Source organism: Schistocerca cancellata, chromosome 6 (assembly GCF_023864275.1).
Source record: "Schistocerca cancellata isolate TAMUIC-IGC-003103 chromosome 6, iqSchCanc2.1, whole genome shotgun sequence".
NCBI classification, from domain to species: Eukaryota; Metazoa; Arthropoda; class Insecta; order Orthoptera; family Acrididae; genus Schistocerca; species Schistocerca cancellata.
In genome coordinates this window covers 429397024-429410452 of record NC_064631.1, presented here as the reverse complement: position 1 = coordinate 429410452, position 13429 = coordinate 429397024, and the positions used below count along the sequence as shown (strand labels likewise).

Here is a 13429-nt window from a genome sequence, read left to right as displayed (position 1 = left end):
CTAGCAGGATGAATCGCCTGACGCACATTTACGAGAACGACAAGTGCGTAGTGGAAAGAACGCGGTTCGGTGCCTCATAAAAGTGTTCTGTCGTGAATTACACAGAATAAGGCTTGTCTGGTGCTTGACAAATCCTGGCACTGTGACGGGCCGTCTGCGCAGCGATTATCCTAGTCAGACGCGCACTGTTGACCACGATGAAAGCCGGCCGTCATCGCCAAGAGTCACACACGTGAACACTCGTCTTGTCTTCTGTCACGAAAGTCGCTTGTAGCTTGTCCCATCTGTCAACGCAACCTCGTTTCTAATTATGGTCTACGTTACGCAAAACAGGCAGACTGTGGGACAGAATCAAATAAGTTTACGCATTGTTAATACTTTTAAAAAAATTATAATAGGAACTGATTAGGGCACTCTAAAAAAAGGACGTGTTTATAATAACAGTTTCTGTGAAAAATTTGGGTCCGATATAACCAATATTGGAAGCACAGATAATTTTAACGAAGCAGACTCATTGTGTATAAGAGACTAATATGTGATATAGAGGAACAAGCTATTTCACCACCTGTCCATTCTCCCACAACTTACAACTCAAAAGTAAAAATTTTGCTATGTGTGATGTAAGTGGAAGTACGCACGAACTTAGTATCAGTTTATCGCATGAATTTTCAATACTTTCATTACATGTTACCTCAAATTGCCGCTTGCTGATTGCGTCTAAAGAGTTGGCTCAGTGGGGAAATGAAGAACTAATCTTGCGAAGGATACGTATACAGATCACAGAATTGTCACACATTTTATGCTCCTTTCAAGAATACTCAGGAAATACGTGTTGGTTTCCAGGAGGAAGCCTTGGTCCGTTTCTCGCTGAGTTATTTGCCTTTAGTGACCCGCATGACAAGAAGTACCCAAACAAAACTATGCGATTACCTACTATGATATTAATTAGATTTCATCCTGGTAACTCAAATGACAAAACCGAAATAGAGCTGAGTGCTTAATTCGATCGAAAACAAAGGTTATCTTTGACGAAACTATTAACCACTGGGAAGTAAAGAATGTCCGTTGCAAAAATTATTGCAATTAATAGTCGAGACAGGTATTATAGTAAATACGAGGGTTGCCCAGAAAGTAATGGACGGCGATTTTTTTCTCAGCCGAAAACAATGCTACGAATGCAAAATGTTAAGTATGTATTATTTGAAGCCTCGAGAGTGAGAGCACCAAGTTTCCGTCACTTCCGACAGATAGCGTAGATGCAGGACAGTTTCGAAGTGGCGTCTATAGGTATGTACGTTACAAGCAACGTGCTGTCGTTGAGTTTCTCACTGCAGAGAAAGGAACTGTGGAGAATATTCACAAACGCTCGTGCAAAGTCTACGGAGCATCTGCTGTCGACAGAAGTGCAGTTAGTCGCTGGGCACGGAGGGTGAGGTCACCAGAAGGCGGTTCGGCGGAGCTTCAAGATTTGCAGCGTTCGGGGAGACCATCCACGGCTGTCACACCTGACATGTTGCAACGAGCTCATGTTGTCATACTCGATGACAGACGCGTAACGGCTCGGCAGTTGTCAGTTAGCAAAGGAAGAGTGGCTGCAATTATCCGCACTCTTGGATATTCAAAAGTGTGTGCAAGATGGATCCCGCGGTGTCTAACGGTGGATCACAAATCGCAAAGAAAAAACATTTGTCTTTGTTTGTTGAACGTTTTAAAGCTGAGGGGGAGGTCTTCTTGTCCCGGATTGTGACAGGTGATGAAACCTAGGTTCACCATTTTGAGCTTGAAACAAAACGACGGCCAATGGAATGGAGCCATTCCCACTCCCCACAGAAGAAAAAATTCAAAGTAATTGCTTCCGCCGGTAAAGTCATGATCTGGGACTGTGAAGGTGTGATTGTCATTGATGTGATGCTAAGAGGCGGTACCATTAATTCAGAAGCATATTTCAACACATTAACAAAACTGAAGATGCGCTTCCGGCGACTTCGGCACCACAGGAACCCAGAAGATGTTATGCTGCAACACAATGTTGCTCGGCCCCACACAAGTCTGAGGACTGCTTAACACACCGCAAAACAGGGTTGGACTGTGTTACCCCATCCATCCTATAGCCTTGACCTCGAACACTTCCACTTAGTTTGGCCATTAAAGGATGCCATTCGTGGAAGACATTTGAGGACGATGAGTATGTGATTCACACAGTGAAGCACTGGCTCCGTCCCCTGGACAAGGATTCGTACAGACAGGGCATACATGCCCTTGTTTCGCGCTGGAGGAAGCCATAGAATGGGCTGGAGATTACGTGGAGGAATAGGATGTGTAGATAAAACACTGTTCTTTCGTGTGTGTAATTCTCATCACGTTCAGTACAGAATTGTTGAAGCAAATAAATTCGGTGCATTACTTTCTGGACAACCCTCGTAACTGCCAAAATAAATACGAGGGTTGCCCAGAAAGTAATGCACCGAACGGTCGCGGAATGGACACCACAGTGAAAACCTGATGAAGCTTCGCACAGACATGTTCGGTAGTGTCTCTAGTATGACCGTCGATCGCATCAAGACGCTATTTTCTGTTGTGAGTGCATTGTGAGCGAGTAAATGTGCCTAGAACAACGATGTCTCCCGCCAACTAGGAGGGCCCGCTGAGAGGCTTCGCCTTAATGAATGCAGCCCACATAACACAACCGTCACGCACTTCCTTCTTCATGGGAATTCTCATCCGCACTCTGCAGGGGCAGTGAAGCAGCTCATGCAGCACATGGGAAGTGTTCGATCACCCACAACACAGCCCTAATTTGCTTGTCCTGAGTATCATCTCTGTTCACATGAAACACTGGATAGGAAGACAACACTTGGGCGCAGGCTACGCGCTATCGACCAGCGTAGAGAATTATCGGAAAGCACAGACACGTGCCTTCTATGACGATGGTGGTGGAAATTTGGTATAACGCTCCGACAAATGTCTAAGTCGGAGCGGCGACTATGTAGAGAAGTATCTGGAAAGTGTAGCTAACTCTTGAAAACAAAATGTTTCTGATTTTCACTGTGGCTTCCATTTTGCGAGCGATCGGAACATACTTTCTGGACAACTCTCGTAAATCGTGAGGCAATGCTTCTTAGCAAGGAGTCTAAAGTTCGTACAAAAACAGCAAGTCTACGAAATTTTTACGCAAGCTTTCCTCGATAATTATCGCCTTAGAGCCATATGGAATACGATACATGCACCGAGCGTCTGACAAATTAAATGCGTACTTACGGGACAGAAACGGTGGTATGTCATTGGACTGACACTCAGTTTCACGCTTCACGCAGGAGAATATCATCTGCAGCTCTCTAAAACCACTGCAGTCGACGCAGTCGTACGCTATCTGACCAAAACAATCCGGATACATTACAGTAATAATTAATAAGGGGTGTGTCCACCCTTCGCCTTTTTTAAAACCTGAATTCTGCTGGATACACTTCCAGTGAGCTGTCTGAATGCCTGTGGAGGAATGGCAGCTCTTTCTTCCTCAAGGGCCGAAACCATGAAAGGTGGGGATGTTGGGTGCTGGGTTATGGAGTGAAGTCGACGTTCTGACTCGTCCCAAAACTGTCCCATTCGCTTCAGGTTGGGATTTTGCGTAGGATAATCCTTCTCAGGAATGTTATTGCCAGAAATCATTGCAACATAGGAGGTTTGGAACTTTAATAGTGGCAACTACTTATTTACAGCTCGTATAAAATAGATACGTGTTTCAAAGTTTTACTGGCCTTCAAACTAGTCACCAGCATTGTGTATAACCTGCTTCCAGCGAGTTGAACTTACGAGGGTTTAAGTCAGGGGAGTGCAGTAGGTGGTATAGCACTTAGCAGCCCCATCAGTCAAACAAATCAGTAACAGCTTGCACTGTACGTGCTTGAGCATTGTCGTGCAAAATGATGGTCAGGTCCTGCAGAAAGTTCATCACTTCTGTTTCCAAGCTGGTCGTATGTTGTGTTCCAAAAATGAACAGCATAGAGACAGAAGTGATGACATTTTCTGCAGGACCTGACCATCATTTTGCAGGACAATGCTCAAGCACGTACAGTGCAAGCTGTTACTGATTTGTTTGACTGATGGGGCTGCTACGTGCTACACCACCTACTACACTACCCTGACTTAAGCCCCCGTGAGCTCAACTCGATTTTTAAACCGAAGGAAACACTCACGGAATTTGCTTCAGAACTGTTACAAACTCGCTCGAACTGCCAACACAACTGGCACTGTTAAGAGTATCCTACGACTTCCACATCGCTGGAAAAAGGGTATACACAATGCTGGTGACTACTCTGAAGGTCAGTAAAACTTTGAAACACGTATCTGTTTTGTACGAGCTGTAAATAAATAGATGCAAAAAATGGTTCAAATGGCTCTCAGCACTATGGGACTTAACATCTATGGTCATAAGTCCCCTAGAACTTAGAACTACTTAAACCTAACTAACCTAAGGACAGCACACAACACCCAGTCATCACGAGGCAGAGAAAATCCCTGACCCCGCCGGGAATCGAACCCGGGTAAATAGTTGCCACTATTAAAGTTCCAACCCTGGTAAATGCTGCTTCATGACAGGGTGCATTGTCATGCCGATACAATCATCATTTTCGAACAGGTTTTCTACTGTACGCAGTACACAATGCCGTAAAATTTGTTCACATCCCTCCACGCTTTAACAATTTCGTTACCTTAGTAAGGGGACCATATCCTAGTCACGAAAGACATCCTCGCAACGTCACACGCCTCCTCTGCACTTCACTGTTTGCACTACTCGTGATGGTAGACTCCTTCAGGCATTCGCAAAACCAAACCATTCCATCGGATTGCTTAAGAGTGTAGCGTGATTTATCGGAAATCGCTCGTGTGTGGGATCCACTGTCGTGTGGCGCCGCTCTTTGCAACACCTGAAGCGTCGCTTATCATTCACTACAGAAGGGTGTGGTTTGTGAGGAAATGGTAGACCAATGTATCCCCACTCTTTTTATCTCTCTACGCACAGCCATTATGATATATGGACTGCTGGCAGCACTTCGGAACTCACAATCGATTCCTTCTGCAGATTTCAAGCGATGTTTTGCAGCCATCCTCCGCAATGCTCTGCCGTCCCTGTCCGACGGTACATGAAGTTTTCCTGGTCTTGGTTTAGTTGTGGTTGTTCCTCTACGTCTCCACTTCACCACCACATCAGCAGCAGCCCACTTGGGCAGCTTTTAAATGGGTTGAAATGTCTGTCCCAGTTCCGTTACGACTGCTTGTGTGAAATTCCTAAGTTCAATGCCATCTCGTGGCGAGTTGCGGCTTTATCATCCTTGAAGGCTCAAAAACAGCTGTGTAGAAAGTTAAAGAACAAACATTACTGCTGTAGGAATCCTGTCCGCGAATGTAACAATACGTGTCTGACACTCGTCGGAAAATGGCAGTGAAGAACTGAGACAACATCTTTTGAGCCCTCTGGCGTTTATGGGGGAGAATTCGTCGAATTCGACATGAATACCGGAAAGGAGTTTACTGGTTGCTCCTTCATAACGACACCCCAGCCGACGAAGCGAAGATTTTGCACGGAGTTTTGGTCAACAAAGGGATCACAGCCCTGGATTACTCGCCGTTTTCGCCGAATTTGGCCCCAGCCGGCTTTTGCTTGTTTCCCAAACTGAAGATGGAAATGAAAGGACACAGTTATGACGCAGTTAAGGACACCCAAGAAAACTGTACAGCAGTACTAAAGCAGCTGCAAAAAAGGAATACAATGACTGTTTCGAAATACTTTTAAAACGATTTCAGTTGTATTTTGATTCAGGGGTAGACTATTTAGACTAAATACAGTGATTTTGTGAACATAATCCATGACTTATTTTTCATAACCCATAGTCCTAACTGAACTGGGATACACTGTGTATGTTACTCAAGTACCGCGCAGTGACTAAGTGACTCTGCTCGCCTTGTAAGGTGGGCGTTTCATTTTGATTTTTGTAAGTTATCGATAAGATCGTCAGACAGAGAGCAAGTTACGTTACTGTTAAAAAATCTTTAGTATTTTCGTGGTACAGTCTTTGCCTCGCGCAGTCTGATACATCCTCACCTGAAGTGAGGCAGGTGATGGACATATGCAGTAGTGCTATGTTAACTAGTGATTATATTCGGTATTGGAGGATCTCAGTTATTGATGTGCTGGCGATTCTGATGAGAACAATCCTATCACTGAACGGTTCACAGTAACTATCTCTCTGTCGTACCTTCCTATTTGTAACGAGTCCTATTCCCGTTATGCCATTTACTGCTGCTGTTGATATGACCCTATACCTAAAGGACAGCAAGGATGAGTATTATGTATATATTGAAATGCGAAAAGAATATAAGAGAAGAACTTTGACGTAAGACTGCAGCAAGGCGCAGCTAGTTTATCGGAATGATTGTTGTCAGCTAGTTAACTTTGTTAACTTGCTCAGAGCTGAGAGAAAGACGACCCCACTTCCCTGAGTCATGGTTAACGCCTCAACTGATTAAGCTGTTTGATTTTTATAGAAATTCTCTGTTAATATTGTACCCTATTAAAATCATTGTTCACTTTGTTAAGCACAGTATTCTTTAGGCCAATGTTCTGTGGAAGATCACGCGAAGTTTTACCCTGTGTTCTTGAATGCATGTTTTTTGGAGTCACTAGTATTCTAACGGGTTTGATGTGGCCCGCCTACCTTCTCAGTTATTTTCTCGATGTATTCCAGTCTCTGTCTTCCACTATTATTTTTGCCCCCTACAGCTGCCTGCGTCTGGTACCATGGAAATCATTCCCCGATGACTTAACAGATGTCCTATCGTCATACATACTTAATTCTAAAATCGTTGTCTAGAAATCGTATAACATGAAACAGCTTCTCTCTCCATCCCACAGTTTAAAGAAGGTTTATCATTACGCATTAGCACACTGAACCAGGTGGTATGCAACAGTAGGAATATTGCTTGGAAATTTTATTTAAAAATAGAAATCTAGCTTAGCCACTGCCTGCTTGCATTTTTCTGTCGTGCTTTGGAGAAATCTGCAACAATGTTGTCAAGACGCGAGGTAAATGGAAATTTTGATTAGGCCCAGATAATTGTTTTACTCCTGTTCTGCATATAATATAAAGAGAAGATATATTCAGACCTCTTAACGTTCAATTCAAATTAGGTTCTGTTTAGTCAAAGATTAGCATACGAGTTTAAGCTGGATAACAGTTTGTGGGTACATTGTTTTGGTAACACGCAGAATTTAGAGTGAGAGGTAAATTTGGGCTAAATTTCATATTGAAACACCACTGGGGAACTTACACCCTGACTGACACATTGTGCAGTTCCTGTTTCTCTACTGGCAACACAGTACTCCTTGCTTCCTTTTATACTGGCGGGTCTGCCTGTTTTTACGTGTTGTGGCCTGTTCCATAGTACATGGGGCTTTCGGATAGTTTTGGTCTGGTTCTATGTGACTGGTCGCACTAGCACATTGCTTATGGAACAATGTGTAGACGCACGGCAGATACGCGCGGAAGTCTGAGTGGTCGTAACTGTGTTTACCTTAGGGAGTTTGAACCTCTTCCGGCGGCGCAAGAAGGAGCCGTTCTCGAACATGTTGATGGCCGCCGGGTGCAGCGTCCAGTAGGCGCCCTTGCCCGGCCTGTCGGGCCGGCGCGGCACTTTGACGAAGCAGTCGTTGAAGGAGAGGTTGTGCCGCAGCGAGTTCTGCCAGCGCTGCGTGTTGCGGCGGTAGTACGGGAAGCGGTCGGTGATGAAGCGGTAGATGTCCGCCAGCGGCAGCATCTTCTCGGGCGAGCTCCAGATGGCCATCGCCGTCAGCGAGATGTACGAGTAGGGCGGCTTCTGGTCGCCGTACGAGTCGCGGCTGGGGCGCGGCATGTCGCCGCCGCTGCATGCTCCCGCGACGCAGACGTCGACGCCCTCGCCGACGCCGACGCCGCCCCCGAACTCGCTCGCGCCGCGCGTGGGCGTTATTGTTTCCACCTGTGGCTGGCCGCGCGCGCCTCCACTGCGATTCCCCGCGCTCTGAAAACCCACATCAACACATCAGCACGGCCGAGTTACGCGATTCTAAGCAAGCTAATAAGAAAGGAAAACATTTACAGAACGAGTATCCATTCTGAGGCCGAGCGGACGCCAGTACCTGCCTCCGATGCAGAGGGCGCCAACGCACGTATGCGGATAATCATTAAAAGCAGGCTTTCAAGGCCGTCATTTGAGGTTTTGTTGAATTTAATTTGGTGAGCATGAGGCAGTGGTCAAATGCATAACCTTCAGACTTCCAGTGCTGGAGATATCTTCAGAGGAACGACTCAGAAAGCATTACAGCAATAAACAATCTCAGCAAGCTGATCTATTTGTACGTAACTACGCAACGGTCGGTTCGTGACGTCAGCAGCCCGTTGCCTAAAAACGTGCAGCCGCGCCGACGTGTTAAGGAGCTTTTATTGGGAAAGAGTTCGGTGAGTTTAGTACTTAGCACTAAGTCGCACTATTTCTCTAAATGCAGTCCTTCTTTTGTGATAAAGTAGTAGTACTGATGATCAAATATTGATAAGAAGGACTGATATCAGACAAGATGTGGCATTTAGTGAGATATAAAACAAACAGTCCCACTTATCTCCCACTACAAGCTCATTGTCCATCTTTTGGACGTTGAAGCCGTTCTAAAACCTTGGTAGTTGTTCACTAATCTTCTAAATTTATTCCTGTCAGAAATTTCTCTCTCTGAGATACCAATCCGCCTAAGGTCTTCTTCACATTCTTCGAACCATCTTGGCCTTGTTTTCTTAGATTGGATGAAACTCCACATCCTTTTTGTTAGTCGGTCACAGTTCATCCTCATGAGATGACCGTAAAATAACAATCGTCTCTTCTTAATGGATGCTGTGATAGGTTCTGTCTTGCTGTAGAAGTCCTCATTTGCTCTCATTCGCCATTGTCCATCAACCCATCCATTACCTAGGATTTTCCTTAATATCCTACGCTCTAGCTTTTCCAGCCACTCAGCTTGACCTTGCCCAATCATGGTCAAAGTTTTACAACTGTTTTATAATGTCCTAACTTGGCCCCTATACTCATAGACTTTTTGCTATAGATATTGTTCGTCAGATGGTATGCTTGGTCTAACTTCCTCATCCTGACATTAAATGCTTCTCCTGCTAATACATTCTCCTGGATGACTTAACCGAGATACCTGAAATTCTTAACTCGTCCGATTTTTCCCAGATAGGTGATCAGCCATAATTTTTGGCTTGGGGCAAGGGACAACATTTTTCCAATCCCTCAAACCGATCAAGGTTTTAGGGAGGTTTCCCCTTGTCATTAGGCGAATGTTGGAACCGAATAGCCCCTCCCAAATATCTCCAATTGGGATTCAGTTCACCCCACTGCTGGCTTAAAGGGATGTTTGGCTGGAGAGAACAATATTCTACAACAGCCCGCACAACTTTCATGGTTAGCGAGTGAAAGATGTAAGAAAAGGACATCTTCCCGAAATCTCACTCCTGACGAGAGTTCGGTGGCTAATAGTGATTGAGGGAGCAGAGTCATGAGGCTTTTGCTACCACTACGCATTTGGTCAACGCTCCGGCTTGTAGAAGACACTAGACAGCTGTGCTCGGGTTAATACCGTTTCCCTTCACTCTGGATTGCAGTCAATACAGTTCCACACTCTCATGTACTGGAAAAAATACGAGTTTATATTATATAGGACCAGAATTGTGATTTTATGCAGGACTTGCAGCAGACAGATCTCAAGAATTCTTGGTGAAGTGAAACCGTTGGATGCAAAAGTAATTTCGGGAGTAGTTCAAGATAATGTTATAGTGCCTTTACTGTTAAGATGTAGTACGTAGGAGTAATCGACCCAGCAATCGAGTGTAGTGTGTTTTACCGTTGGTACAAAGCTTATCTGTGAAGTTACTATCAGTGTCGTGTTTTTGTGTTAGTTTATTGATGTGTACTCGTGTTGCTAGAAATAAAAAGTAATTCTGTGTGCTTAAATTCTGCGTACGTTATTTTATATGATATGTAAGCGTTATCCATGTAGAGCATACAGGGTGATTTTGCTAAAAGGAACCAAACTGTAGAAACGATTCCTGAGTGGATAAGAAGCAAATAAGGTCATTTGGGCAAATGGCCGGAAATGTGTTCCATGTGAGGTACACCCACTTGAAAGTGGAAATAAAATCTTTGACAGTGGCTCAGGCATCAGTACCAGTGAGGTGGCCCGCCAGTATGAGTTATACCAGACGACTGCCGTGGAATATTCACTACGACAGCTTCAACTACCCGCATCACTTAGAATGTGTGCAGGCCTTATTATCTTCGGAATTGCCTTCGAAGCTCCGGTTTTATCGCTAGTTCGTCGCACAGGACAGCAAGGTGCTGGGATTTGTCATCTGTCGCTGTCACATACGAGGCTACCTTTACGAGTGGTGGGCTCATCAACCTTCATAACACCCACCGGTGGGCTGTAGAGAATTTCCTTGTTATGGTGGAACTTTCAGCACCGGCTCAGCCTCAGCATGTGGGCAGGTATAACTAGCGACCGCCTCGTAGCACCTGTCATCCTTCCACAACGTCACACAGCCGAGGCATATCTGTACTCTCTACATGTGAGCCTGCCCTGCTGGAAGACGTGCTTTTTGTGGTACGAAGGGTAAAGTGACTCCTACGTAATGATGCTACAGCTCCTAAAACCACTACTACAGACAGAATATTCATTGCCTGCTGTATTCTCATTTGAGCTTTAAATCACTGAAATCTACATTCTGAAATATATCTACCTCGCTTTGGGACGCATTTTCGGCCATATGCTCCTTATCTTCTCAAGACTGTTTCCTACAGTTTGTCCCCATTTAGAAAAATAACCCTGCGTGCAAATGATCTAGTGGACAATGCCGGAAACTCCACAGTGCTGTTCGCAGATGGTGTTGCAATTTATAAAATTGTGCCATAATTTAGAATACCTGTTCAGGATCGATTGTTGATGCAGGCTCATTAAACAAATGTAACGTACTGCAGATGAATAGGGGCAGATATCCATTACTGTTCCATCATTTATTATTTTTGAGTCATCAGTCTTCTGCCCGGTTTGATGTGGCTCATCACGAATTTCTATCCTGCTTTAACCTATTTACCTCAGAGTAGCACTTGACCCTACATTTTCAGTTACTTGTTTTGTTGGATGTATAACATTATTGGCGATTCATCATTGGAAACAGTCGCAACTTGCAAACATGTAGCAGTATTAGTACCGAGAGAGTTAAACTGCAATGTATCAGGAACACTAATGTAAGAACAAACAAATGTTTGAGATTTATTGGAAAACTCCTAACCAACCCGGCGGAGAAGTAGGTTATGACACATATGTTCAGCCGATTCTTGAATATTGCGCGTCGTTGTTAATAGAAGAGAGAGAGAAGAGCGCCGTGTTTCACCTCCATTTAGACCGTACGTTCAACTGACTCCAATGGAAGCCACGACTGCCAAGGCGTTGCGAATGATGGGGACTTGTTATTGTTAACAGTCCGAGTGTATAGGTTCCAAGAGGAGACATGCAACATATTACTTCCTCCTACACACACTCCACTATACAACAGGCATGTCTGAGAAACTCGAACTCATGTGGAAGCTTCCTGTGCACTACTCACCAACGAAATACCAAAGCAAGGACATGATTGTACACCTGAAGTATTCTCTGCCCGTGCCCCCCTCCTTCCTCCCTATCGAAATTTGGCTTGCGGACTATAGATGCAGATGTTTGAACCTGGAAAATACGTTTTCTCTCAGGAAGTTTGGCATTGTAGGACATGGTTCCTCTTACTGCGTCCATACGAATTGTACGCACCATTTTTTCAATGTAATCGATATCTAAATTATCATTCAAAATTTGTATTATAAACAACAACAAACAGTATGTGCTCTGCACATTTTGCTACACCAAGGCAATTATTTTTCCATGCACTTTTTGTGTTAGATTAATTATAGCTACTTTACGTTAACGATTAGCTGTTTGTAATTTCGTAGTCCACAGACCAGTTAATCTCCTTGGGAAAATTCATCTAATTCCGCTCTCGTACCCTATGTATTTTGAAACTTCGCAGCAGCTTCTGTTTGCTGCAGTGGGACCACAACCTGCGTCTTTTGTTATACTTTAACGGCCTTAGCACATAATTTTCTTTTAATTGAGAAGCCAAAAATGAGCTGTATTTGATACATAATTTCTCTTACTAAATAAACTTCTCTTGGTAAATAAAACAGTAAATATATTAACTTCATGCTACTTATTAAGGCATTAGAGTAAAACATAAGGCAATAATAAAAGTATATAGTGTACTGGTCTAACATGCGTATTACAAAAGATTACTTTTATTAAAGAAACAAAATCTGAATCAAATAGGCACATAAATCATGACGGTTAGTTGATTAGTATCAGTGCCTCCACATCATTAAAGTCTTTCCTTCATTCCCTGATAGTCTGTAAACCGTATTCCTTTTTCTTATTTTTAAGCCGAACTATCGTTTTAAGTTTTTTTATACTTTTCTGTGCTAAGTTTAAAGTATTGAACATTTTCACTCTGATGTTGAGGTACATCGAGCAATTAAATATATTTTCAATAAAAAGAAATCATCATTTCATATGGTCATTGATACTGTTTCTAATAGGGTACAATGTTGTTGTTAAAAAACGAACAATGTTGTCTTTGTACTTCCTCTTTTCAAAAAGAAATTGTAGTGGTCTGTTATCTGTACAATCAACAATTTTCTAAACTGATTCCGGTTTTATCGTTTGTCGAATAGCACTTGCAGTCTGCTAGTACATGTCATATTTTTCGTTTGCGATTTGACTATACAGGCGCGGTGCGCTGCCTATGAGAACAGAACAGGGAGTCACTGTTCTGCGATCATAGGCAGCATACCGTGCCTGGTACACGCGGCGCTCGGGGACCACAGCACAGCTACCACACCTGAGGATGGGCTTATAACAGTCCGAAACCGGACGTGTGAAAATAAAGTAACTTACAACTGAAGCGATATTTTCAACCTCTGATAATAAAGTATAGATTACGAGGAGCCTAAATTATTTATTGGTGTTCCATTGACGAATTTCTCAGCAGACCTAAGTGATGTACACTCTAAGGCAAAAAAGACGACAAACAACGAAGCAGTTTTCTGAATGGAACGGAAATCAGTAGGTGTGATTTGTCTGTACAGACAAAGAAAAGAGTATAATTTCAGACAAACTGGATATTTCATTCAAGAGGTAGAAATTTACAAATTGTGCGAGTGAATAAACCGTTGGTCCACCTCTGACCGCTATGGTATCAGTTATTCTACAGACAAAGAAAAGAGTATAATTTCAGACAAACTGGATATTTTATTCAAGAGGTAG

General features: G+C 43.6%; 1 protein-coding gene across 1 annotated transcript in view; it reads right to left on the bottom strand.

Moving 5' to 3' along the window:
• Positions 1-13429, bottom strand: part of LOC126088366 (forkhead box protein B2-like) — a 125449-nt gene that overhangs the window by 69827 nt on the left and 42193 nt on the right. The window contains exon 2 of the mRNA XM_049906503.1: positions 7570-8055. Coding sequence (XP_049762460.1) covers positions 7570-7908 — 339 coding nt within the window. The 5' untranslated portion in view covers positions 7909-8055. The remainder of the gene's footprint in view (positions 1-7569; positions 8056-13429) is intronic.